Here is a 22587-nt window from a genome sequence, read left to right as displayed (position 1 = left end):
TCAGTCAAAAAAAGACTTCATTTAATTAGTGATACTTAAAAGACTTTTGCATAGAAAAAAAAGGTTAACAAAATAATGCACAATTTTCCCACCCCACCCCTGACTAGGAACAGTATTTTTAAAACAAATATTTTAAAAGTATATTTTGCATAATGTTTAACATTCTCACTGCTTATTGCTTTCTCCACACAGCAGAGAAATGAAGTGCATAATAATACATGCTGTGCTTTTATTTAACTTGCTTCCCCGACCCACCCCCAACAACAAACTTTCTAGCTCTTGAGTCAATGAATTAAAATACTTGCTATGTCATGTTGCTGCAATAAAATAAAAAAAAGCAAAGCATTTTTGTAGCACTGCTTGTCTGGGTAGTAAGAACATAACTTTAACTCCCAACACTTTTGTTTGGGTTGAGAACTGAACCGATACAAAAACACTGGCAACGGAGAAAGACAACCCAAAGGATCCTGTTGCCTGCATTACAGCTACTCATTCATGCCAATTCCCAACAGCTGACTATGAAGAGGACTTGCATCCCATCTGGAGGATGCGGTATTTTCACTTGCAAAGGGAATCAAATAAGTCAGATTTATCCTGGTGTTCACGCATGTACATGTAACACACTTGGCTATAATTTTATGCCATCTAGTGCCAGGATGCTTGAAGTCTTGTAAGACCAAGCACTGGAAAAATCAGTGCTTCTGTCAATATCATGCATGTCACCATCTGACAAGTCTGCACAAAGAAAGTGAATTAGATTAAATTTAGCGTATACACCCTCAATTATCTGCTTGGCTATTCCATAGTTTGTAATCTTGCACAGTTAGGTTGCTTAGATCCCACTCATGTCAAGGGAATACAGCCTTAGGGTATACATTTTGTTCAAGAATGGTATCTCTGTCCTGGATCTCTGTACTCTTCTCTCCAGTATTATTTTCATACTTGGACTTTTATTATTTGCCTTGTAAAGAAAAACACATACACGTGCACACACACACACACACACCCCGCACACATTTGGAAGAGGTCAGGCACTTGCGCATTTTAAACTTAGCGTTCATCTTTCAGGTAGGCTTCTTTAGCTATAAATCCAGCGCCCCTTTAACAAATAAAAATGCATGGCAAGAGGATTAATTCTACACTCTATACATTTCTCAGGAAACGCCTACAGGGGAGTCATTGTTCTTGAAGATCACTGTGGTCCAATCTGGTGAACAAGAAACACCTCCTGTTAGTTTTGACCAATATTAAGGCAGAATATGTCTTACTATTTCCCTCCCGTCTTCTGGGAATCCAAAGGGCTACTTGACCTGTTAACAGTCTTTGTGTGAAAGACTTTCTATTGCAACTGTAAAATGCCCCAGGAAGGCTTGCGTAGATTTTTTTTTTAGAAAGCTCCAACTTCAGTCCCCCAGGGTCGGTAGGGTTTACTGCTTCCGTTCCCACTGGCTTGCTGCGGGCTGGCAGATGCTGATACGGACAGCGGTGGGCTGATTGCTGTTGCAGCTGCCACTGCGGCCGCTGCACTAGGTGGCAGCATTGGGAATGCCCCAGCAAAAGAGAGCGGAAAGCTCTGAGCTGCCGCTGCCGCTGCGGCATGTACGGTGGCCGAGAGCGAGAGGAGAGAGGTAGAAAGTGGCGGGACGCAGGGAGCAACGCTGCCGGCAGAGGGCACTCTAAGCGTAGAATCGGCATGGGCAAAAGTGGCCGTGAGCAGAGCAGATCCATGGGGAGGCACTTCTGATGCTGTCGAGAGTCTGCATGGGGAGATGTCAGAAGTGTGGAGTCCATTCTGCTGGAGTAAAGCTGCAGGGAGATGGTGGAAAGCTGCCGCCCAGTGGTGAGGATGCAAAGGGTGGTGGTGATGTGCCATGGTTGAGGTCATTGCTGCAGCTTCCCTCTGAGAAGCACAGGAACTGAGATGAGAGACTAGTCTAACTCTTAGAGGGTCAGATGTGTCTAGACCTTCCACTGAACTCAGGTATCTCGCAACTTCAGTTAAGCATTCTCGAAACCCAATGCTAATGAAATCCATGGCGAGAGCATGAGCGTCAAAGTAACCTGGAACACAGAAAGCAAGAAATGAATTTAGCGACCAAATGGGATTTCTTTGTTTTTTTCTTTTCTTTTGGTCTTTCTTGAAATGGCAGCTCAGGGGTCAACCAACCTTTTCATCTGGGGGCCAGTCCACTATCCCTCAGACCTTGTGGGGGGCCAGACTATATTTTTGGGGGGGAAATGAACAAATTTCTATGCTCTACAAATAACCCAGAGATGCATTTTAAATAAAAAGACACATTCTACTCATGTAAAAACACGCTGATTCCTGGACTGTCCGCAGGCCGGATTTAGAAGGTGATTGGGCCAGATCCGGCCCCCAGGCCTTAGTTTGCCTACCCATGTTCTAGCTCTTTCTCATTAAGGCTCCCAGAACATTTTTTTCAAACGGCTTTTGTATTATGCATATGCTCACTGATGGAACTGAAATGGGCTAAAGTCAACTTGCAACCAGACATTACAGTGAGAAAGAATTAAGACCATCAGTGTCTGAGACTCTTCAAACACACACACACACACACACACACACACACACACACACACACATTTTGAACAATAGGAAAAGGATTAAAAAGACTAAACTTCCAATGCAAGATTTTCCACCATATTGCTGAACAATGCCTGTGTATGTCACATACATGGGCACATAATAATTAGCCTTTGAAATCCTGTTCCTTTTACAGTGATATTTAAATACAATATTTGCAATATTTCAATATTGTGGATTTGCTCCTCCATATAACTGGTGCTTGCCATTATTATTATTTTAACAAAAACAACAAGGTCTTCTCTGGGTGGGTGAAACAAAGAGCATCTCATTCTATTAAAGCTGTCGAGGACCCAGAATGCAGCAGCTTTATAAAGGGGTGAATCCTGCATTAGGAATCATTAGGAAAGGGACAGATAAGAAAAATGTCCATATTATAATGCCTTTATACCAAATTATTTTGCAAGACCAAATTTGAAATAAAATGTACAACTCTGGTCAGAGAGTCTCAAAAAGGATATTGTAAAGCTTTTGAGGCCCATGACACAACTGCTTTGTATTTTAGAGGAGTGAGGCTTGGAAATGTCAATCATGGTGAAGGACTACTAGTAATGTGAATATTTAAGACCATGTGTGTGTTAGTAGGAACAGGAAGACACATTACCAGTAGTTAACCAAAGATAACCATTTATCTTTCCAAAGGAAAAAGTGGCTGTTGTCCACACAGATCAAATTCACGAATATTCCCCCTTCAAACAAACATTCCCAGCATCATTTTTGAAAATACCAGTTCTTAAGGTTCAGCAACCTCCCAAATTCTTTTTAAAATTAAGTACAGCACAGAAGGAGTTTGTTTTGCACACATATTAAATCGTGCAAATTGTTACAAGGATACTAAGAATGTATCTTTTATTTGATGTGCAGTACTTTGGTCTCCAGAGACAATCTGAAATAGTGTAGCAGGGGGAACTGGCAAGAAAGGAGGGGGACAGTTGTTAATGTTCCAACAACCTCCATGTGAAATACAGTTGTACCTTGGTTCTCAAATTTAATCCATTCCAGGAGTCCGTTCGACTTCCGAAACAGTTCAAGAACCAAGGCGTGGTTTCCTGCTGCCAATCGGAAGCCACACCAGACATTCAGCTTCCGAAAAACGTTCGAAAACTGGAACAATCACTTTTGGTTTTTGATTGTTTGGGACTGAAACATTCAAGTTTAAAGGTGTTTGACTTCTGAGGTACGACTGTAGGTTGGTGGGTGGGTGGGCATGCAAATGGTGCCTCAACTGGGAGAACGTGACTTCTGCCTGGCCCATTCCCCTAATAAAGAATTGCGCAGACAGGCAGAGACATCCCCCCAACCCCAGGCGACTCCCTAGTGGAATAATGACTCATGACAACATGTTATGGGATTAAAATTGGCCACAACTTTATTATAAAGATTCAGATATAGGGAGACCTTGGCTTAGGAATTGGGCATTTATCCCTCCCAGTCCCCAGCCGGGGATCTGGGGAACATCAGGGTTATCCAAAATGTGTGCGGATTGGGCTGGCCCTGGAAAACGTATGTTTAAGCAGAGAGCCCGCCCCCCATTTTGCCGCAACGCAGGGGAGACCACTGACAACCTATCAGTGTATGGCCACTGACTCCCCTCAAAACAACCCCTTTAACGGGGAATCCTGAGATCACCGCCGCAGTGGGGGCATGGGTCACCGCTTCATGCCCCCCCCCCCCATTTAGGGAAGAAGATAAGACTAAAGGATTCTGCCCAAGGCCTGAAACTGACGTTTTGCTACGGGAAAGGCACAACCTGCCAATGCAGGGAAATTCCTTCCTTCTCAGTCCTTTAACAGCAACCAATGACGCAGCAGCGCCCACATACCTGTGGAGACGAGGTTAACCTCCAAAAGAAGGCATAACTGAGGGAAGGCAGGGTGGGAGATGCTCTGGAGCCGAATGAGGACTCCCAGGTAAGTTCCACCCTCTATTGTGTGGCAGGGCGGTCCCACCCTACCTGGCCAACTCCCCTGGCAATGCCCCCCCTTGCCAGGATTAGTTAACTGTCTGAGGTTAGGCGGGACCCTCCAGGTATCCAGCATGGGAGGGGGCAAAGCCAGGTTGTATTTTAAGGAGCCGCGTAGGATCGGGGGGGGGGGGTGAGCTGCGCGCAACCACGCAAAACACGCCATTTAATGTGGGGAGCGATCATTCCCATCTTAATACTAATGCTCATGTTAATGCTAATGCAAATGTGTTTATACCAGGGAAGGGAAACCATGCTGGACTCCCAACTCTCATCAGCCCCAGCCGGGATGGCCAATTGTCAGGGATAATGGGGTTCCCTAACCTTGATTTATTACAGGAATGGGGAATAAATAAAACAACAACTGCTACTATGAAGAAGAAGAAGAAGAAGAAGAAGAAGAAGAAGAAGAAGAAGAAGAAGAAGAAGAAGAAGATGATGGTGGCGGCCTTCCAGTTGTGGATGTAGTGCAAGTCCTATCACCCCGGCCATGAACCATACTGAACAGAGCTGATATCCAACAATATCTAGAGGGCCGCAAGTTATTCATCTCCAATTTATATGGAGTTTGAGGATGCTCAAAACCCTTCACATACATTTGCACAGGAACTCAGACAGTCATAATGTAAGGTATACTTCCGACTGGAGAATGGGACTGAATATGAGACACAGTGGCTTGGGTAAGGCCACCAGTGAATGGGAAATACTGTGGAAAGATCTGAGCTACACAATTTCCAGCACTAAAGTCCCAATGGTGACATATTTACCAGTGTTCAAAACTTCCTATTCACTTTATCAATTTCCATTTACAAAACAACAAAAATAAAGTAACCCACTAAAATATATTAAGTTAACTTTCTAGGCTTCCAGATGTTTGGCTTCTGAATTTCTAGTGTGCAGTGCAACTAGATTTTCAAAAATTCTCTAAACCAAAGCAGCTTGCTTTTCTTTTTTTCTTTTCAAAAAACGAGATAAGAAAAGAGACATTATTCTCTTCGAAAGCCACATTCCCAATTCCACATCGCAAACATGCAGGCACACAAAATAAGCACTGATTGTGGATAGCTCTTTTTCTAGTGGTATTGGGTTTCCTCTTAACAATCCAACAGAAGATCCAAGCTTAGATGCTGTCCTGGTGAATGAATGGCACAGCCTAATTTTGCATGGAAAACATTCTTTCTAGAACAAAGGGCAATACATAAACAATAAGGAAAGTTTCCTCTGGTTCCACTTCCCGTGGTATAGCAGCTGCATAATGAATTTTAACTTTGGTTTTTCATGCAGCACAATTGTTGCCGCAGCCCTCCTTGTTTATGTTTGGATGTTTGGGGTATTTGTTTTGTCTCCCTTGTGCCGATTTCAGTGCTCTTTGGAAACCCCAAACAAATCTCTGACTGGGCTGCCTGTGAATGAAGCCTTTACTCTCCCACAGTGTTATGAAAGCAAACACAAGCCCAGGGTCAAGTGGTTCTTTTGTCCCCGTAGTTCTTTCCCACGAGTTCAACCCTGCCTTTAGCATTGATTTCCAGTCCTTTAATCCAGAACTGCCTATCCCAGCTTGTCAAAGGGAGCGTTTGCTGAGATTTCCCCCTGCTAATATTAGAAACAGTACAAAAATCAATTCCTTACCTTTCCCGCCTGTCGCCTGGAGCATCTTCAAATGATCCACTGTCATTTGCAGGATTTCTGCTTTTTCTAATTTGGCAGATCCCTTTGAGATAAGAGGCACAAACAATAAAGGCTTAAAAGTATTGCATGCTTTGATTTGGTATACCCTCTTTTGAGCTCCATCTTATGGTTTCAATTTTCCCAACCATTAGAGCATTCTCAGTTTAATTCTTCTACCCAGCATCTGTATCCCACACTTTATTTTTGCACACAAGTACTATATCACAGTTTCTAGCGTGGCATAAACTGAGCACACATTTTCTATGAAGCACAGAGTAGTGCAAACAAGGAAAACATGTATAGTAGATATACACATTCACAACTTTCAAAGTAGCATTTTTAAAAAAATCAATATTATTATTTATTTATTTATTTTACACATTGCCTTTCCCCACCAGAACTGGGACTCAAGTCAGCTTACACAAAATAAAAGAAGCTTGAATAAAACATAGAAAGATAAAAGCTTAAAAAATAGTTAAAAGGTAATTGAACTTTAATAATCAAATCAAAACAATGTAAAAAAAAACCCTATTAAAATACAGATACTAAAAACATTGCAGCACTGTTAAAAACCCTTTCCATAAAAGCAGTCAGTTCCCAAAAGGCCTACTGGAATAAAATGGTCTTAACCTGCTGACAAAAGGAAAACAAGGAGGGAGCCAGTCTAATCCCACTAGAGATTGAGTGCCAAAGTCTGGGAGCTACCACGAAGAAGGCCCTCTCCTATGTCTCCATAGATGTGCCTGTGAGGGTGGTAGGACTGAGAGAAGGGCCTGCTCTGAAGATTTTGGAGCTGAGGCAGGTTTGTATGGGAAAATACAGTTCTTCAGGTAGCCTGGGAATAAGACACATAGGGCTTATAACCAGCACTTTGAATTGTGTCTGGAACAGACCAGTGGAGCTGTTGGAACAAGGAAGTTGTATGCTTCCTATAAGCAGCTCTGGCCAACAGCTTGGCTGCAGTCAGAGCTGAATCCAGGAACACACCCAAACTGCGAAACGGCATCTTCAAGGGGAGTGTTACTCATCCAGCACAGGCTGAAACCCAGTTCCCTGTTCTGCCTTCCAAATGGCCAAGAGCACCTCTGTGTTGTCTGGATTGCATTTCAATTTGTTCACCCTCATCCATCTAGTTCATTAGTGATGGCAGACACTGGCTTAGAACTGATACAGCTTCCTTGGATTTAGGTGGAAAGGAGGAACAAAACTAGGTTTCGTCAGCACACTGGTGCCACAAAACCCCAAAAAACTCTGGATGACCTCTCCCAGAGGTTTCATTGTAAATGTTGAATAGCATGGGGGACAGAACAGAACCCTGAGGCACTCCACAGGCAAATGGGCAAGGCATCAAACAAGAGCCCCCCAGCACCACCTTCTGGGGCTGGATCTAGACATGTCAAAGAAGCAATTCAGTTAAACGCGTTGTAAACTCACACAGGGAAATCTGGTAGGGAAAGATGGGTCTCCACAGTGCCACCTTGTGTCACAGTGTTATATTGCATATACAACGCATATAACACACTTTTTCTTTACCAAACTACCAGTAATGGAGCCCCTGTAAAACAGTGCCTCCAAGTACCATCCCAGCAAGGGGGCCCAGAAGGATACCATGGTTAAGCTGCTGAAAGGACCAGCAAAGCCAACAAAAGGGACACACTCCCCCTGTCCAATTCCCAGCATAAGCCACCCACCAAGATGACAAAGACGGTATCTTTGTCAACCAGACATGAAACCAGATTGAAATGGACCTAGATAATCTGTCTCAGTAAGAAAAGGTGCCAAGATCCACACCAGGTCTTCAAGGCAAAGAAAATCTCAAAGTTGCACAATCTTATTTGCAAGCCCCAATAAAATAAACAGGAGTTATAGGACAGCAAGGTATTTATTTCTGCAATGAGTTTTGTGCAGGACAATGTCCCAGTGAATTGTGCCTAATGAATGGGTCAGCAGTAATGCCTAACAAGTTTATGCTCTGTAGCTAAGGAAAAATATACTTGGTTTTAATACAAATTTTGTTTAGTTAATTATATATTTTTATTTTTAAAAAGCATTTGTTTACAAATCAGGAATTCAGGAGAGGGATGGTGTCTTTATCCCTGTACTTGCTAAAAGGCTACCCACATTGACCCATAACTTAGCGAAACTAGACATTCTTGTTCAAACCTATTCTTAGTCTTCACTTGGATAAAGAAGAGTATAGCTTCTCATTGAAAATCTAAACCCAATTCTGTGGAATGGATTCCCAAAAACAACCTATGAGACTTTGTTCATCTTTAAAATGGAAAAGTGAAACACACATGGTCCACATGAACAGGAGCCCCCCCCCCCCATGCATCCAGCAAAGTGTCCTTCATCATTAAAGCTTATTGGAGCATGTTAGTCTTTAAATGTGTCACAAGACTCTTTGATAATATTTAAATCAAAGAGGAGGAAGAACATGTTTTAGCAATACATATACTTCAATATTCATCTTGCAAAAAATATCAAAACTTTTTTTTTAAAATGGCAAGCTGCTCTAAGGGTTAAGTTGCAGTAGGGATGTTGATGACATCATGTTATGAATGATGCCAGATAAGATGCCCATCCTCTGGGGTCATAAAATCATTTTTTAATTTTACTCTCACGGAAGAAAAACCCTTTCTCCATTTCAACAGGAACCAAACCAAAAACCTTCAGAACTGCCCTTATCTGCCCTTTCCCTTTCGGAAGCTTTGGGTGGGATTCAAGTAAGTTGTTGCATGTGTGAAACAAGATCCACTCCCATGGTGGAACTTTCTCCTATCTCCTCTTTCCTGTACCCCCTAAATCTTGGGAAAATCCCAGAATCGGTTTAGGGGCACATATGGGGGAGGGGTGAAGTCCCATTGCATGAGCTTGTTCTCATGCTCATTCCCCACTTAGAGCAACACTGATTTCCACCTGTTATTTTCCAGTGCCACCAAAACGAAACACTTGAGTTATATAACAAAGCACCAAGCTACATCCAATGCTGGCAGAGGCCAGCTTGTTTAGACTCCAGTCTGCCTCAATCACATAAAAAGCAAAGGAGTGGGGCAGCCCAATTTATATAGTAAAAAGGGTCAGTGGATCAGTGGAAGGGACTTGAACTATTCCAGGGCCTGCTGTTTATCTCCCCACAGCCTCTCCCCCCCCCCCCAAAGTCACTTTATCCATCTTGAGCTCATTTCTGACATATGAAGCCAGCTGGCAGGAAAGTAACCTTGGAAAGGGAGGGGTAATTGTGGGAGGGATGGGGGTTCAGCACCCCCTACTCATATGTCCCTTTTACTCTCCCATGTGATTAGGTGTAAAATCACGGGTCTACCCCTACAGTGTGCAGTTATGTTCAGAGCTCCATGCAAGACTTGCTATGGCCATCCCAGTTCTATCAAGGCAAAGACAACCTACGTTTCATCCTGCATTACCTCAAAGCACATTGCTTTTCAATAGCACATATTTACGCATTCAGCTGCGAGTCAAGCCATCGAGTGCTGCGCTTGAACATGAGAAGTCCAAGTCTCTGCATCTTACTGAGCAACCAACTTCTAAAAGTCACTTTCTCTCTCAGCCTAACTCCCAGGATAGTCCTCAGAATAAATGAAAAAAGAACTGTCAAGCAATTTGTGCCCTCAAAATTGCTCAGGCTCCACAACATTCTGATCCCTAAAAGTCAATTATCTTTATTGCTGGAACTCCATACAAAATTTAAATATTCTTCAGTAAATTTCTAAGACTGCTAGTAAAGGTAAAGGTACCCCTGCCCGTAAGGGCCAGTCTTGCCAGACTCTGGGGTTGGTGCGCCCATCTCACTCAAGAGGCCGGGGGCCAGCGCTGTCCGGAGACACTTCCGGGTCACGTGGCCAGCGTGACATCGCTGCTCTGGCCAGAGCCAGAGCCGCACACGGAAATGCCGTTTACCTTCCCGCTAGTAAGCGGTCCCTATTTATCTACTTGCACCAGGGGGTGCTTTCGAACTGCTAGGTTGGCAGGCGCTGGGACCGAACGACGGGAGCGCACCCCGCCGCAGGGATTCGAACCGCCGACCTTTCGATCGGCAAGCCCTAGGCACTGAGGCTTTTTCCCACAGCGCCACCTGCGTCCCTTCTAAGACTGCTATATGCCTTCAAATGAAAAGCTTGTGATTTCTTCTTAGCGACTCAATGATTTATTTATTTTTGTTGGAAGCACCCTCTGGTTTCTGCCATCAGCCAAGGGACCAAGGGCCAATGGAAGGCGGCACTCTTGGCCTCCCAGGAAGGGCATCATGGCAAAGGGAAGAGCAGCATAGCCCAATCCATTCTCCATTGAAGGAGAAATTGCAAAGAGATTGCTTCCCTATGAGGAAGAACCCTCTGATCCAACAGGGGAACCAAAGAGAAACATGCGCTGGCCCAGGGTACAAGCTTGTGTGCACGCAAGTGTTGTATTGTAACACAATCAGTCAACTGAAAGACTGGGGTATGTCTTTAAAAAAAAAAAAGTTTAAGCAGAAATGATCACCTTTCCCTTTGAAGAGCCAACTGAATGTATCTATATATAGCAGTCATAGAAGTCGGCTGAAGAATATTCAACGGTATCTTCAGTTGCACCAGTAAAGAGAATGGATGTGTAGCTTTTCTCAGAATGACTTGGAATACAACAAACCTGAATACTAATACTATTTTCTTTCTTTCTTTTTTTAAAAAAGCCATTTGATCAAGACTAGACAGCAATGAGAACACGTGGCCTGGGAGACTGTATGAAAGTTTATTCCGATGGCCCTTTCACCGTATTATTTATTATTTTTATAAATGTAATAAGCACAGTAAGCCTTGGCATTTTTAGATTTTATATGACCCGGGATATCTTAGATTGCTTTGCTTTGCTTTTCCTTCCCCCGTCCTTATCTTTCCCCTGTATTACAACTTGTACTTTCCTCAGTGCTAATCTTTTCCATTGACCCAACACAAACATTTTTAGCAAGAGCTGAGTAATAGCTGCCCAATGCTGGGTAATTTCCAGGAGCTTTAGAAGCCTTTATAATGTTTGTGGTTTTCAAGAAGCAAACAATGCAATGGGACAATCAACTGTTGTCCCTTGTCCCACTTTCTCTGACTAGCTCAGGACAACTCCATGTTCCCATGCTGCCAAAGTCTGCTGAGCTTTGCAAGTTGCTGAAGGTATAGTGTGGGTAGCAGGAATGGTGTTTTACCTGCTCATAGTCATCTCCCCCCTCCCGCCCCATCTGCTTGTATCTGCATTAAAGGCCTAGTCTGTGCATAGTATATACCATCTACTCCACCATATATAAAACACACCAACTTTCCCTACACTGAGATATGAGAAGGAGTTGCAAGAATAGGGAGATCTACATATGGCCTAAAATAAAAGTGCTTGTTTTCTTCCAATGTGGGATAGCTCCCTTAATAGAACATTTCATGACCATTTGAGGTGGGGGGTGGGGAGTAGTGTTGGGAATCAAAATTGGAGGTGCAATATTTCCAGAAAATTTGAAGGCACGGGGAAGAGGTTTTCCCCCAGTTTGGGTAAATATATATGTGTGTGGAATATTTTAGGAATATATATATATATATGGGGTGTGTGTGTGTGTGTGCGCACGCTTTCAACCATTTACAGTTTGAAAGTCACTTTGTTACCTAAGGAACATAAAATGTATTATATGTATTATAACTCTTATAAGCTGGTGACTGAAGTGATTTAATTTTTCTCCTGTGCATGCAACACAACTTCACATCACCTTGAATAATTCCACAGAAGAGTAAGGTTCCTTTCATCCCATATAGTTCTATGATTCTACAAAGTCAGTGGAAATCTTTTGAAGTACGTTACGCTTAGCAATATTGACGAAACCTATTTGTGCTGTTCTCAGGAATCACAAATTTACATTTAAAAAAGGGGTTCTGCACAACATGTTTCACTTTTTTTGCGAAAGCAAGATAAAAATATCCAAAATAAATAAAACACTATACAGAAAGATCAGTAATTATAATGAGTGTGCCGACACATTACATCAGAACATGTCCAACACAAAGTTTTGGCTGGGACAATTCTGCAAGAAGAATGCTAATTTTATTTTTTAATAGATTGATTGTATAAACCAGCCTGGGATCTTCATAGATGTTGGGCAGCTTAAGAATGGAATAAATAACTTTTTTATATATAGGAAATAATTTTTATTCACCCTTCCTCATGTGATCACCCTGCAAAAACTTACATTTAAAAAACTGTATTCCAACTTGGACCATTTTAAAGAGCTGCAGCACTAGCAACAATTGTTATATCTGAACAGCTTCTTTTTAAGAATTTAAATATTTATTTGAGAGAGTTTATTAAATAGCCAGCTTATTAAGGATCTGAAACAATCAGATTATTTTACTAATTAAATTTAGAATTAAATAAAAAAAAGTATCAGAAAGGAGAGGGATGAGAATACAATGCTGTTAAAAGATTTATGCAGGAGGGTATTTGACATGTGTGGTTTTTTTAAAAAAAAACCTGTAAGGAATAAAGCACTTTTAAAAACAGCAAAACAAAACCACTACTGGAATGCATAGAAAGAACAGAGACAACACGAACACTATTGCCCTTAAGGGAACAGCAAACCAGAGAATAGAAATGTTTTTCAGCCTTGTGGAGAATTTTGCTTTTAATAGTTTTGCCACAACAAAGCATTTTATTGAAGTGCCTGCTCTGTGCCAGATCAGAACACATCCAGCCTTATTTTTAATGAGCTTTATGAAAGACCCAACATGACCAGATGAGTTGAGATACAGAATATTTATGCTTACTTGTTTTTCAAATGCTGTTGGCACAAGCCGCCTCAGTTCAGATAAACTGTTATTTATGCGATCACGGCGCCTTTTTTCTATGATCTATTGCCAAAACAAAGCAATAAATTGATATAAAGGTTAAGGTGCATAGAAGGTAAAAACAGCAGAAACAAATGCAATTGTTACATTAAAAATATAAAGGAAACCCTTACCCCTCTTCGTTTTTTCCTGGCCATGATCTGAGATGTTGTCGTAGGCGAATTTGATCGGATCACTGAACTGGCACTGTGCCTGGGGAACAGTTGAAAAGGCATGTCAGGTACAGCATCCTATTGTGTTGTTTGTTGCAGAGGTCTAAACAGAGCCAGCTCAAGATATTTTTCCGCCCGAGGCGAAGGAAAAGGTGGTGTCTTCTGCCAACACACACACAGAAGCCAATTCGACTGGAAGTTGAATTTTACTCCAATTACAAAATCTTACTTTACAAATGTTGAAAATGAAGGACAATTATTCCTAAACAAGTATTGTTTTACTCTGTCCTGTTTTGTACAACTTTTTTGTTTTCAGCTGTACGGGTGTCAGGGCAAGCCACATGGAACTCACAGCTGTCTCCTCCCTGTACCTCAGCATCTGCCACCTGAGGCAGCTGCCTCACTTTGCCTCATCATAGGGCCAGCCCTGGATCTAATGCCTCCCTCCTCCCACCAACCCGAGGGCTATGTAATTTATATCATAAACCACCCTGTGGTCCTCAGATGAAGGACAGTATAGAAATTTTAAAAATAGTAATTATAATAACTTGAGGTTCTCTATATACTGTTGGACACCCAACTCTCATTGGCCCCAGTCAGGATGGCCAATGGTTAAGAGATGGTGGGTCCAACAACATTAAAAAAGGCACGGGTTCCCCATTCCTCTTTCAAGTGCTCCGTAAAATATGGAAGCAGGCAGAAGAAAACTTTCACTACCACTCTTCAGCCCCATCACACCATCTCCTTTAGTTTTGCTCACCAAGAAGTTCATTTAAAAAATAAAAAGAATCCTCCCAAAATATTCCACGGTCCTGAGTTCACCCTGACTGGGTGACCTCAGTACCGGCAAATATGTAAAATATTCATTATATATGAGTTCAAATGTATTAACCATGTACTCAAAAGAACTACTGATTAAGTGTCTAATATTGAGCACACTCAAGCCTACTGCTTCCAATACAGCAGAAATAGATACTTGATACAAAAAGGACATGCCTCTGACTTGCCTATGTTTGGCAGAAATCATTTTATCAATCAAAAGATATAGAAGCAGCGGTCTGAAAAGGATTAGGCTCACTTCCATGTATTTTGCCGAGCACACACACAAGAAATATTCACAGCTGATGCAAGGCACATGTATTTTGACTAAACTCACATCTGTGTACAAAAAACATTAACCAAAAAATGGTCATCACTTGGAAATACAAATATTCCACCGATATCAATGAGATTTTCTAACTACGCATGTTGGATTGTAAAATGCTTCATATTCTAACAAACTTGATTAGGGTGCTTGGGTTTTTCTAAAAAGCAGAGTGCCCAGCCTTCAACAAAATTATCAGGCACTTCTGTTGTGCAATCTCCATTCATCTCAGAAGGATAACCTCAATTACAGCCCCTTTTAGTTGACAGTCACTTGAACCACTAGACCAGGCATAGGCAAACTCGGCCCTCCAGATGTTTTGGGACTACAACTCCCATCATCCCTGACCACTGGTCCTGTTTGCTAGGGATGATGGGAGTTGTAGTCCCAAAACATCTGGAGGGCTGAGTTTGCCTATGCCTGCACTAGACTGCTTTGAATCTAAGGCAGTCCATCAATTATCCTCATCTGTCAATCACATTGCTTTAGATAATTCCAGATTAAATATTTTAAAATTCTTGAGACAATCCAGTCAGAGTTAAATAGTTGTATGTCCCACTGATTACTATGTAAGCCATTTTTTTACTTCATTCTGAATAGATTGTTTCCTTTTCTTTTATAACAACCAATTGCAATTGCATATTCCATATATATCATCTGGACCTCAACGAAGAGGAAACTTTTTTTTTACTGACAGCCCATATATTTAAGTGATCATTTCTGACATACTACAGGCCCTAGAACCTAAATTTAGCATGCAAACACCTGTTAGTATTTCCTCCTCTGCATTTTTTGGCTTCACTCAGATAACGACATTAATTGGAATTAAATTTTTTCTCTGTTGACTTCTACGATACTATCCAGAGTAAGTGACTTGTGGCATAACACTACTGTAATTGGATTTAAGGTTCAAAACTTACACAATATTTCCATGAAATTCAGATGTAATTGTCCAGCTAATCTACACTAACCATCTTGATTGGGATTGAGACCGAACTACTACAGCCAGGGCGTTGTTTTTTTTCAGCTGAAGCTCACAGGAGCTCAGTTCTAGCATCTCTCAGGTGAACACGGTGGAAGTTCATGGTGAGCTGCAGTATTTCTTTTGCTAGAAAAAAAATGCACTGTGTACAGCCTATATAAATCCAACTGGCTAACATTAAACACTACTACTGTGTAGATACCCTGAAACAGGTTAATTTAAAATGGATGATAAAAAGCAATTGGATTTATTGCATCATGTGGATAATGCCTCTTTAAACTCCCAAATCATGACATGTCTGAGCAAACCCAGGAGAACAGCATTTTAAAAGACAAAGGGAATCAATGACTGAAACAGTAATTTTACTGCTATCTTTTTACAGCATCTCTGTTAACAAAATTCTATCAAAAACTACCGCAGTGTGCAGGCAATCAATCCCCCCCCCTTATTTTAGTCCCACTGGGCAATATCCAAGGAAGTCATATTCTGAGGGAACCCATTAAAATCAATAGACATGTTACTGAGTAAGACTAGGACTGGATACTACCAAGTTTTCAATGAGAGATTTAAGCATGCCTCTGATATAATTGGGAGTTAAACATGTCTAACTCTGGCTGAACTTTGTTTTAGCTTTGCCTCTGCATTTTCATGAAATTAATTATTAAAGGCAGCCTAAAAATTAGGCAAGATTTTTGTTTATTAACAGTGCAAGCCAAGCCATGTCTACTTAGAAAGTAAGTCCTCTACTGAGTAGGTGCCACTAAGTGCGAGGTAAGTAGAGCTAGAATTGCAGTGTTACTTATTCAGTTGTTTTCTACTTTCTTCAGAATCACAAACCAACCCCAATGACTCTATATTGAGACGGTAAAATTCAAATTTATTTAGCTGATTAATCAACTAATATAATTCAGTTGGTTGACAGCCCTCTTGTGAAAATATCTTATTTTGCTTTGATAGCAAGCACCCTTTCTTCAAACACTCTCACCACAAACATCTTAAGGCCTTGAGGATTGTTACACAAGCAGACGTAATGAAGCATACCTTGCTCTACTTATCTCAACAATGCTCCAGCTCCACCTATTATTCTGAAGCAACCATTTGATTTCTATAGCATTCTAATCAATCTCTCTTCTTTTCTAGGTTTCATCCATACTGCTGCTTAATGTGAATAGCCCGGTAGCTCCATTAATTATTCCTTGTCCATAAGAAAATCTCTTCTAAATCAATGCCACCCACACTTTCTCCTCTATTAATCCAGATGTTTGAAGTCTCCCTTGTTATGAGAAAATCCAGATTGATGGGGAAGAAAGTGTGGGAAGGCAGTGATCTGCAGAACTGAAGAATTTATGGAGGTATAGGAAACTTAGTGTCCATATTAAACAACAGTAGGTACGGCTGAGACCTTAACTCCTTTCCACCCCATCCTTCCTAGCAGGCAAACCCAGGTTATTTGCTGGGAGGTGAGTTATACTGGATTTGCCTTCTTTTCTGACAATGACCTACAACAGTACACACCTAGAAAGATTCTAGTAACACAGGATTAGATTAGTATTATAAAACTGGTTCAAGTATTTCAAGGGATGCCTCCCACCCTAGTTCTAGTCTTGCAAGCAGCTGCAGCTCCAATTTACACAGAATCTACTAGTTCAGTACTGCTACTACTCAACACATGCTAATTGTCAACAGCCTACAGGACACAAAATGTGATACTCCATCCCCCACCCTCCCCTTTTTGTTTAACATCTAGCACTAAAGAACAGTTCCAAAAGATGTATATTGACCAAGACTATATGGCTGACTGTGATAAAAGTACAGTACAGTGGTACCTTGGGTTACATACGCTTCAGGTTACATATGCTTCAGGTTACAGACTCCGCTAACCCAAAAATAGTGCTGCAGGTTAAGAACTTTGCTTCAGGATGAGAACAGAAATCGTGCTGCGACGGTGCAGCGGTGGCAGCAGGAGGCCCCATTAGCTAAAGTGGTGCTTCAGGTTAAGAACAGTTTCAGGTTAAGAATGGACCTCCAGAACGAATTAAGTACTTAATCTGAGGTACCACTGTACTCTGCTACTGTTGCTATGTTTTTTTTTTCCTGCCCAGACAATCTTATGCTCTTACACATATCCCCAAGATAAATTTTTACAACTGAGGATGCCAGTTAGTGAAGGGAAAAGTAGATAGCTGGGTGAAAGAAGTGTGACGTCCGAGTAGGGTAGAAAATAGACCCCCTACTTTCTACTAGAAGCTAACAAAATGGGGTGGCATTCATCAGGGCAGGACTTCAGAAGCCCGTCAGCAAAATGAGTAAGTAGCAGGGCCACAAAGCTTAATAGGGCTGCCTTGCCACGTTTTTGAAGCAAATTGTCTAATACATATTAACAGTGAAATAGCACTCTTACCCCGCTCCCTTCCACAAAACCATCAAGTCCAAATCTAAAATTGCTTAACTGCCCCTCTGATGCCAGAGTATCCAACACTGCACAGAAGTCAAAAAGGGGCGCCAAGAAACAATGGTCCCACACGGGTGGGGGTGCCTTTCATCTGGCTCCCCATCCTCCTCTTCCACCCCCTCCCACAGAAAAAGAGGAGGCACGGTCCAGATTTTTTGTTCTTGTTGCAAATAAAATAAAAAAAACCCCGGAACGAACAAACTTTGTCCTTACCCAGAGTAATTATTTTCACTCCCCACGTCTATAGTCTCGTCCATATCGCTGTCTGAGGTAGTTTCCTCACAAGGCCGCTTCATTGTGGCCCAAGGAAAGAGTCCAGCTTCCAAATCAGGAGATAAACAACGAGAACTCAGGTCTGCGGTTTCCCTTTTTGGACAGTGACTCCGGATTAAAGCCCGCCTATCCCTCCCCAGCCGGCGCCAACGAACTGAATGGATTTCTGAAGCTCTTTCCCACGCTGCAGCTCAGCCTCGAGCACAAGAGCCCGCCCACAGGAGGGGCGAAGCCACGCCCCTCCTCCTCCGGCTGAGCCCTCTGGATTGGGGCAACGGAGGAGTGAGTGACAGGCCTCCTTCCCCGGCGCTTCTGCCCGCTTCTTCATTGGCTGAAGCGCGGCAGCGGTCCCGGCGCCAAACACTCCTGGGCGTCTTGGAAGCGTGGGAAAGCCCGGAGCACCTCGAGCGCGCAAGGGAGACGGGGAGGAAAGAGGGCGGGCGGGTGGCTGGAGCTGGCCGGGAGACACCTTCAGCTCTGCGGAGCTGGGCTGCAGCACGAGGATAGCTCGGGCAGGAACTGATCAAAGCGTGTGTTTCTGCTAGGTGGCTTCGCAGCCAGACTGCAAAAGGGATTCATAAAACCCACATAAGCAAGCGCAGATGCATGCGTGAATAATGTCAGTCCGGGCACGCAGCGTTTACACTTCTCAAATCTGACCCAACACTGGAAAAAGTTCCAGAGAGAAAAAAAGTTTGACGGGTGGAAATAATTTGCACCGACATATACCGTATATTGCAGGAGAACACAAGAGAGCTTTAGGGAAAGATCCGGGTGGAGGGGGCGAGCTTTGTCAAAGGCAGAAATTGTGAAGAAGGACTGCTTGTAGGAGAGGCAACTCTTTGGTCGTCTTTGGGTACCGTACCGTCTACGGATGAGGAAGAAGGATTTTTGTCAACAGGCGTAGGATTTCCCCCTTAGGTTTAACTCTCTTCCTGCACTTCTGCAATGAGAACCACGCACACGGACGCCTCTTTCTCCTTTGCAGACAGAAAGTGGAGAGTGGGAAGAGAGGTCACTTTAGGAATAATTAACAGTGACACTTACAGGGTTCTTTTAAAAAAATGTTTCAAATATTTTTTAGGATGTCTTTATCGCTTTATCACTTGTTTGCCATCCTGGGCTCTTTTGGAATAGTTCTAGAAGGTAGGAATCAAAAATAGCTGAGCAGATTGAACATCTGGAAATTTTCTTGCAGCTTGAGATATAACACGTAACACCATAAAGACACACTTTAGAAGAAAAACCCTTGCACAGCATCAGAGGCCGCATTCTGCTTACAAAGATGCTTGTGGCCTATTAAAAGGAGGGAGCCACAACAAACTTGGCAGGCAGCGTTTGCTTTAGTTTGACAGAGTATTTAAACCAGGGCTCCCCCTCCTATTTGTTGGCGTATGTGATTTTGAGTGTGTCCTCTGGCCATGAACGTCTACAGCCTGCAGGAATTTTTCAGGGGAAAGGAAAAGTTGGTTTCTTACCTCCCTCCACAATAATAAATAAATTAGTGACTGTACTCTTGGCTTCCTACCTCAGGTTCTACAAATGCCCGAACCTTCCTTTTAAAAAGAAAAGAAAGCTGGGATCCTTGGGATTAGGGTTCATGGCCTCTCACTGTATCTCTGTTGGCAGTTTCTTATGGGAACCTGTTCTGTCTTCCAGTTCACAATGCAACTGAGTGAAATGTGGTTGGAGCACAAGACAAAATGGCACCTCCCTTCCCCGTCATGGAAGAAGTGGAGGAGTGAAGATCGATGCCAGAAACAAAGGCACTGGCAGAATCAAGATCTACATTGGGATCCATTGGCCTTGTGGATTCTGCCACCTGAGGCAGTCACCTCGCCTTGTCTCATGATTGGGCCGACCATGGATTGGAGGCAGGATTGGAATGGAAGAGGGTGGGAAATATTGGATTATCACTATATTTACATCTTGTTGCATTTACAGCTTTAAATAATAGCAACATCAATACAGGTCAACTAACACAGTGTAGTCCTATACATGATGGAATTCAGTGGGCCTTATTTCAGACTCAAATAAATAAACCCAAAGGGATTTATTCCAGCACATTAAGGCTTCAGTGCACTCTCAACCAGTGGCGTAGCGTGGGGGGTGCAGGGGGGGCCGGCCGCACTGGGCGCAACATCTGGGGGTTAGGGTGCGCAAATCCACAGGTTAGGGGGCGCAAATCCACAGGTTAGAGGGTGCAAATTACTTGCCTTGCCCCGGGTGCTGACAACCCACGCTACGCCACTGCTCTCAACTCTTCACATAGACATTATAGGAGCATTTCGTGGATTAGAGATTTTTAGACTTCTGGCTCCTTTGTGCCTAACTCATTGACATGGCCTGATAGAATATAATAAGATGACATAAGAGAGAGAAGCGGGGGAAGGCAAACGTTAAAGAAAAAGGCAGTGAAGTGGGGAGTGTGAAAAAAAACAGAGGCAGAAAAGTGCAAGAAGAGGCGGGAATGACGGGAGAAGGGAGAGAGGGGAAAGGCCGGGCGATGGACACAGAATGGAGGGGGGACGGGACTTTACAATGAATGTCAAACGCAGAGACTCGAGGAGAAAAGAGGAGGCAGGCGGGCACAGAGGCGAAAGAGGAGCGGGTGGAGGGCAAGGACTGCCTTTGGTCGCCCGCCCGTGCTGCTGGCGGCGGCGGGGCGGCCTCCCCGTGTGAACAGAAACCCGACCCGTTTCAGCTCGGATGGCTTTTGAAATGCAACCTGCCTCGCGCTGTCCCCCGGCCTGTCTGTCATCCGCCAGGCCTCTCCCCGCAAGGGCGGTGCCCTTTCCCCCACGGTCTCCTGCGCGCCCGACCAGGCCGCTTCGTTGCCTGCATCCGCCCCGGGCAATGGACGCTGGGGGCTCTCGGAGGCGCTGCCCGGCCACGCGGAGCGACATAACAAGAAGCCCGCAGACCTGAGCAACAACAGGGTGTTATAGTTGGGAGCGCGAAGGGCGAGGAGGAAAAGTAGCAACTGGATTTTGGCTACCATCCTAAATGGAAATGCGTCCCGCGACGACAAACGAGCGCTTGCAGACCAGCGGATGTAAAACCAAGCTACTGTTCGTGCCCTTCACTCTCTGAACACCTAGTCATAGACAGAAGCCACTTGGGAGAGGAAAAGGGTCGGGCCTTCTTTTTTTCTGCTCCTTTTCTATTTTTCTCTCTTCCCTTCCCCTTCAGTGCCAAGATAATTCTTGGCCCCTCTTCAAAAGTCCCCAGAATTAAATACAGATAAAGCGTTTCTTACCGTTCCTTTTAGAAGGAAATTAGGACACATCTCCGTTTTTTGCAGCAATATGAAATACCTAGGTTTGTCACGAACTCTGAAGTTTGTGCTTCTTCCCGACAGAAGTATAGCAATGAGAACTTTTTGCGAAGGCACTTTCAGGCTCAAGGCCGAGCGCTCATGTTCGTGTTTTCTAAGCAAGCATCTGGGGGGCAGCTTGTTTATTTATTTTCCTGCATTTAACGTCTCCCCTCCCTTCCAACACGGGACCCAAGGCAGCGTATTTGGGGCTCCCGGGCGGTGACCCGTCCGCGAACTGACCGATCTCAGACCTGCTGATCTCCAGCAGGGCGGCCCCTTGAGCCTAGCGCGCCTTTAGGCCGCGCCACGAGGCGACGTTCAAATCAGTCTCGCGAAGCTTATTGGGCCCTGCTTTGGCCTTTCAGGGACGGGAGAGAATGCGGGGTAACCGCACACGCGCCTTCCCGGGCCCCTTGGAGGATGCGGGGCGGGGGGAATAAAAAATTATGCAACCAATAAATAATAGCACGGTATATCATAAATGTTCGGCTTTGGAAAATCGGACGCAAATATTCCGCCTCTCCTGCTCCATATTAAATGCGGGGTCTTTAAAGAATCGTAATGGTGACTTATGGGCGTAGCCTGACCGAAGCTGCAATGCCTCCAAGCGATCCAAGAACGTAAGAAGCGCCTGCTCAGGCCACTGACCCATCTAGTCCAGCATCCTGTTGTCACGGTGACCAACCTGATGCCAGTGGGAAGGCCGGGAAGCAGGATGTGAGGCGCGCAACAGCACTCTGGCCTCCTGCGGGTCTACTTAGAAGTAAGCCCTACGTTCACTGGCCCTCTCAGGCAAGCGTGCAGAGAATTGCTGCAGACTTAAGACGCTTCGCCTTGGGCGCCCCGGGGCGTGTGGGTCCGGTATGTTTACGTGCAGTACAGACCTTTAAAACCACGGGGGCGACTTTTCGAAGGGCTTTTCGGATAGGTTAGCGGTGGCCATTTCCTGCCAATCAACAGAGAGCGCCCGGTAGGCAGAGCGCGCGCGCCGACCGCCTGCTCTTTTGGCGCCCGCTGAGGCAAAAGAAGCGCCTCGGTTGGTTCCACGTTCGGCCCCTTTGCAATGCGGCGCGCGCCTTTGCAGAGCTTTCCTGTCGCGTTCTGGTTTCTCTTACCAGAGGTGCTGGCGTGGAGGCGCGAGAACTTAACATAATATGCCA

General features: G+C 43.8%; 1 protein-coding gene across 4 annotated transcripts; it reads right to left on the bottom strand.

Annotated features, from left to right (window-relative positions):
- On the bottom strand, nucleotides 1-22261 carry HEY2 (hes related family bHLH transcription factor with YRPW motif 2). Of its 4 annotated transcripts, none has more exons than XM_083729574.1 (5): nucleotides 22076-22261; nucleotides 13219-13297; nucleotides 13025-13108; nucleotides 6198-6279; nucleotides 1-2061 (listed from the first exon to the last, which is right to left on the bottom strand). In XM_083729574.1, exons 2-5 carry the CDS (start codon nucleotides 13240-13242, stop codon nucleotides 1388-1390), a joined length of 864 nt encoding a protein of 287 aa, XP_083585700.1. In that variant the 5' UTR covers nucleotides 13243-13297; nucleotides 22076-22261; the 3' UTR covers nucleotides 1-1387. The 4 variants fall into 4 exon arrangements, with proteins under 4 accessions (XP_083585700.1, XP_083585702.1, XP_083585699.1 ...); XM_083729576.1 differs by lacking the exon at nucleotides 22076-22261 and adding an exon at nucleotides 21426-21552; XM_083729573.1 differs by lacking the exon at nucleotides 22076-22261 and adding an exon at nucleotides 18049-18433.
- Nucleotides 22262-22587: the final 326 nt, after the last annotated feature.

This window comes from Podarcis gaigeae, assembly GCF_964106915.1.
Source record: "Podarcis gaigeae genome assembly, chromosome: 3".
Classification (NCBI taxonomy): domain Eukaryota; kingdom Metazoa; phylum Chordata; class Lepidosauria; order Squamata; family Lacertidae; genus Podarcis; species Podarcis gaigeae.
The sequence above is the reverse complement of the archived record's forward strand: the minus strand, read 5'-3'. Positions and strand labels throughout refer to the sequence as shown.

What these genes read in the sequence shown, in the direction of transcription:
- HEY2 (XM_083729573.1), bottom strand. Translation starts at nt 18,131, where the DNA reads ATGAAGCGGCCTTGTGAGGAAACTACCTCAGACAGCGATATGGACGAG. An exon ending in AGTGAAAATAATTACTCTGG is followed by an intron (nt 13,298 to 18,048) that starts GTAAGGACAAAG and finishes ACTGTTCCCCAG; the next exon opens with GCACAGTGCCAGTTCAGTGA. An exon ending in CCAGGAAAAAACGAAGAGGG is followed by an intron (nt 13,109 to 13,218) that starts GTAAGGGTTTCC and finishes TTTTGGCAATAG; the next exon opens with ATCATAGAAAAAAGGCGCCG.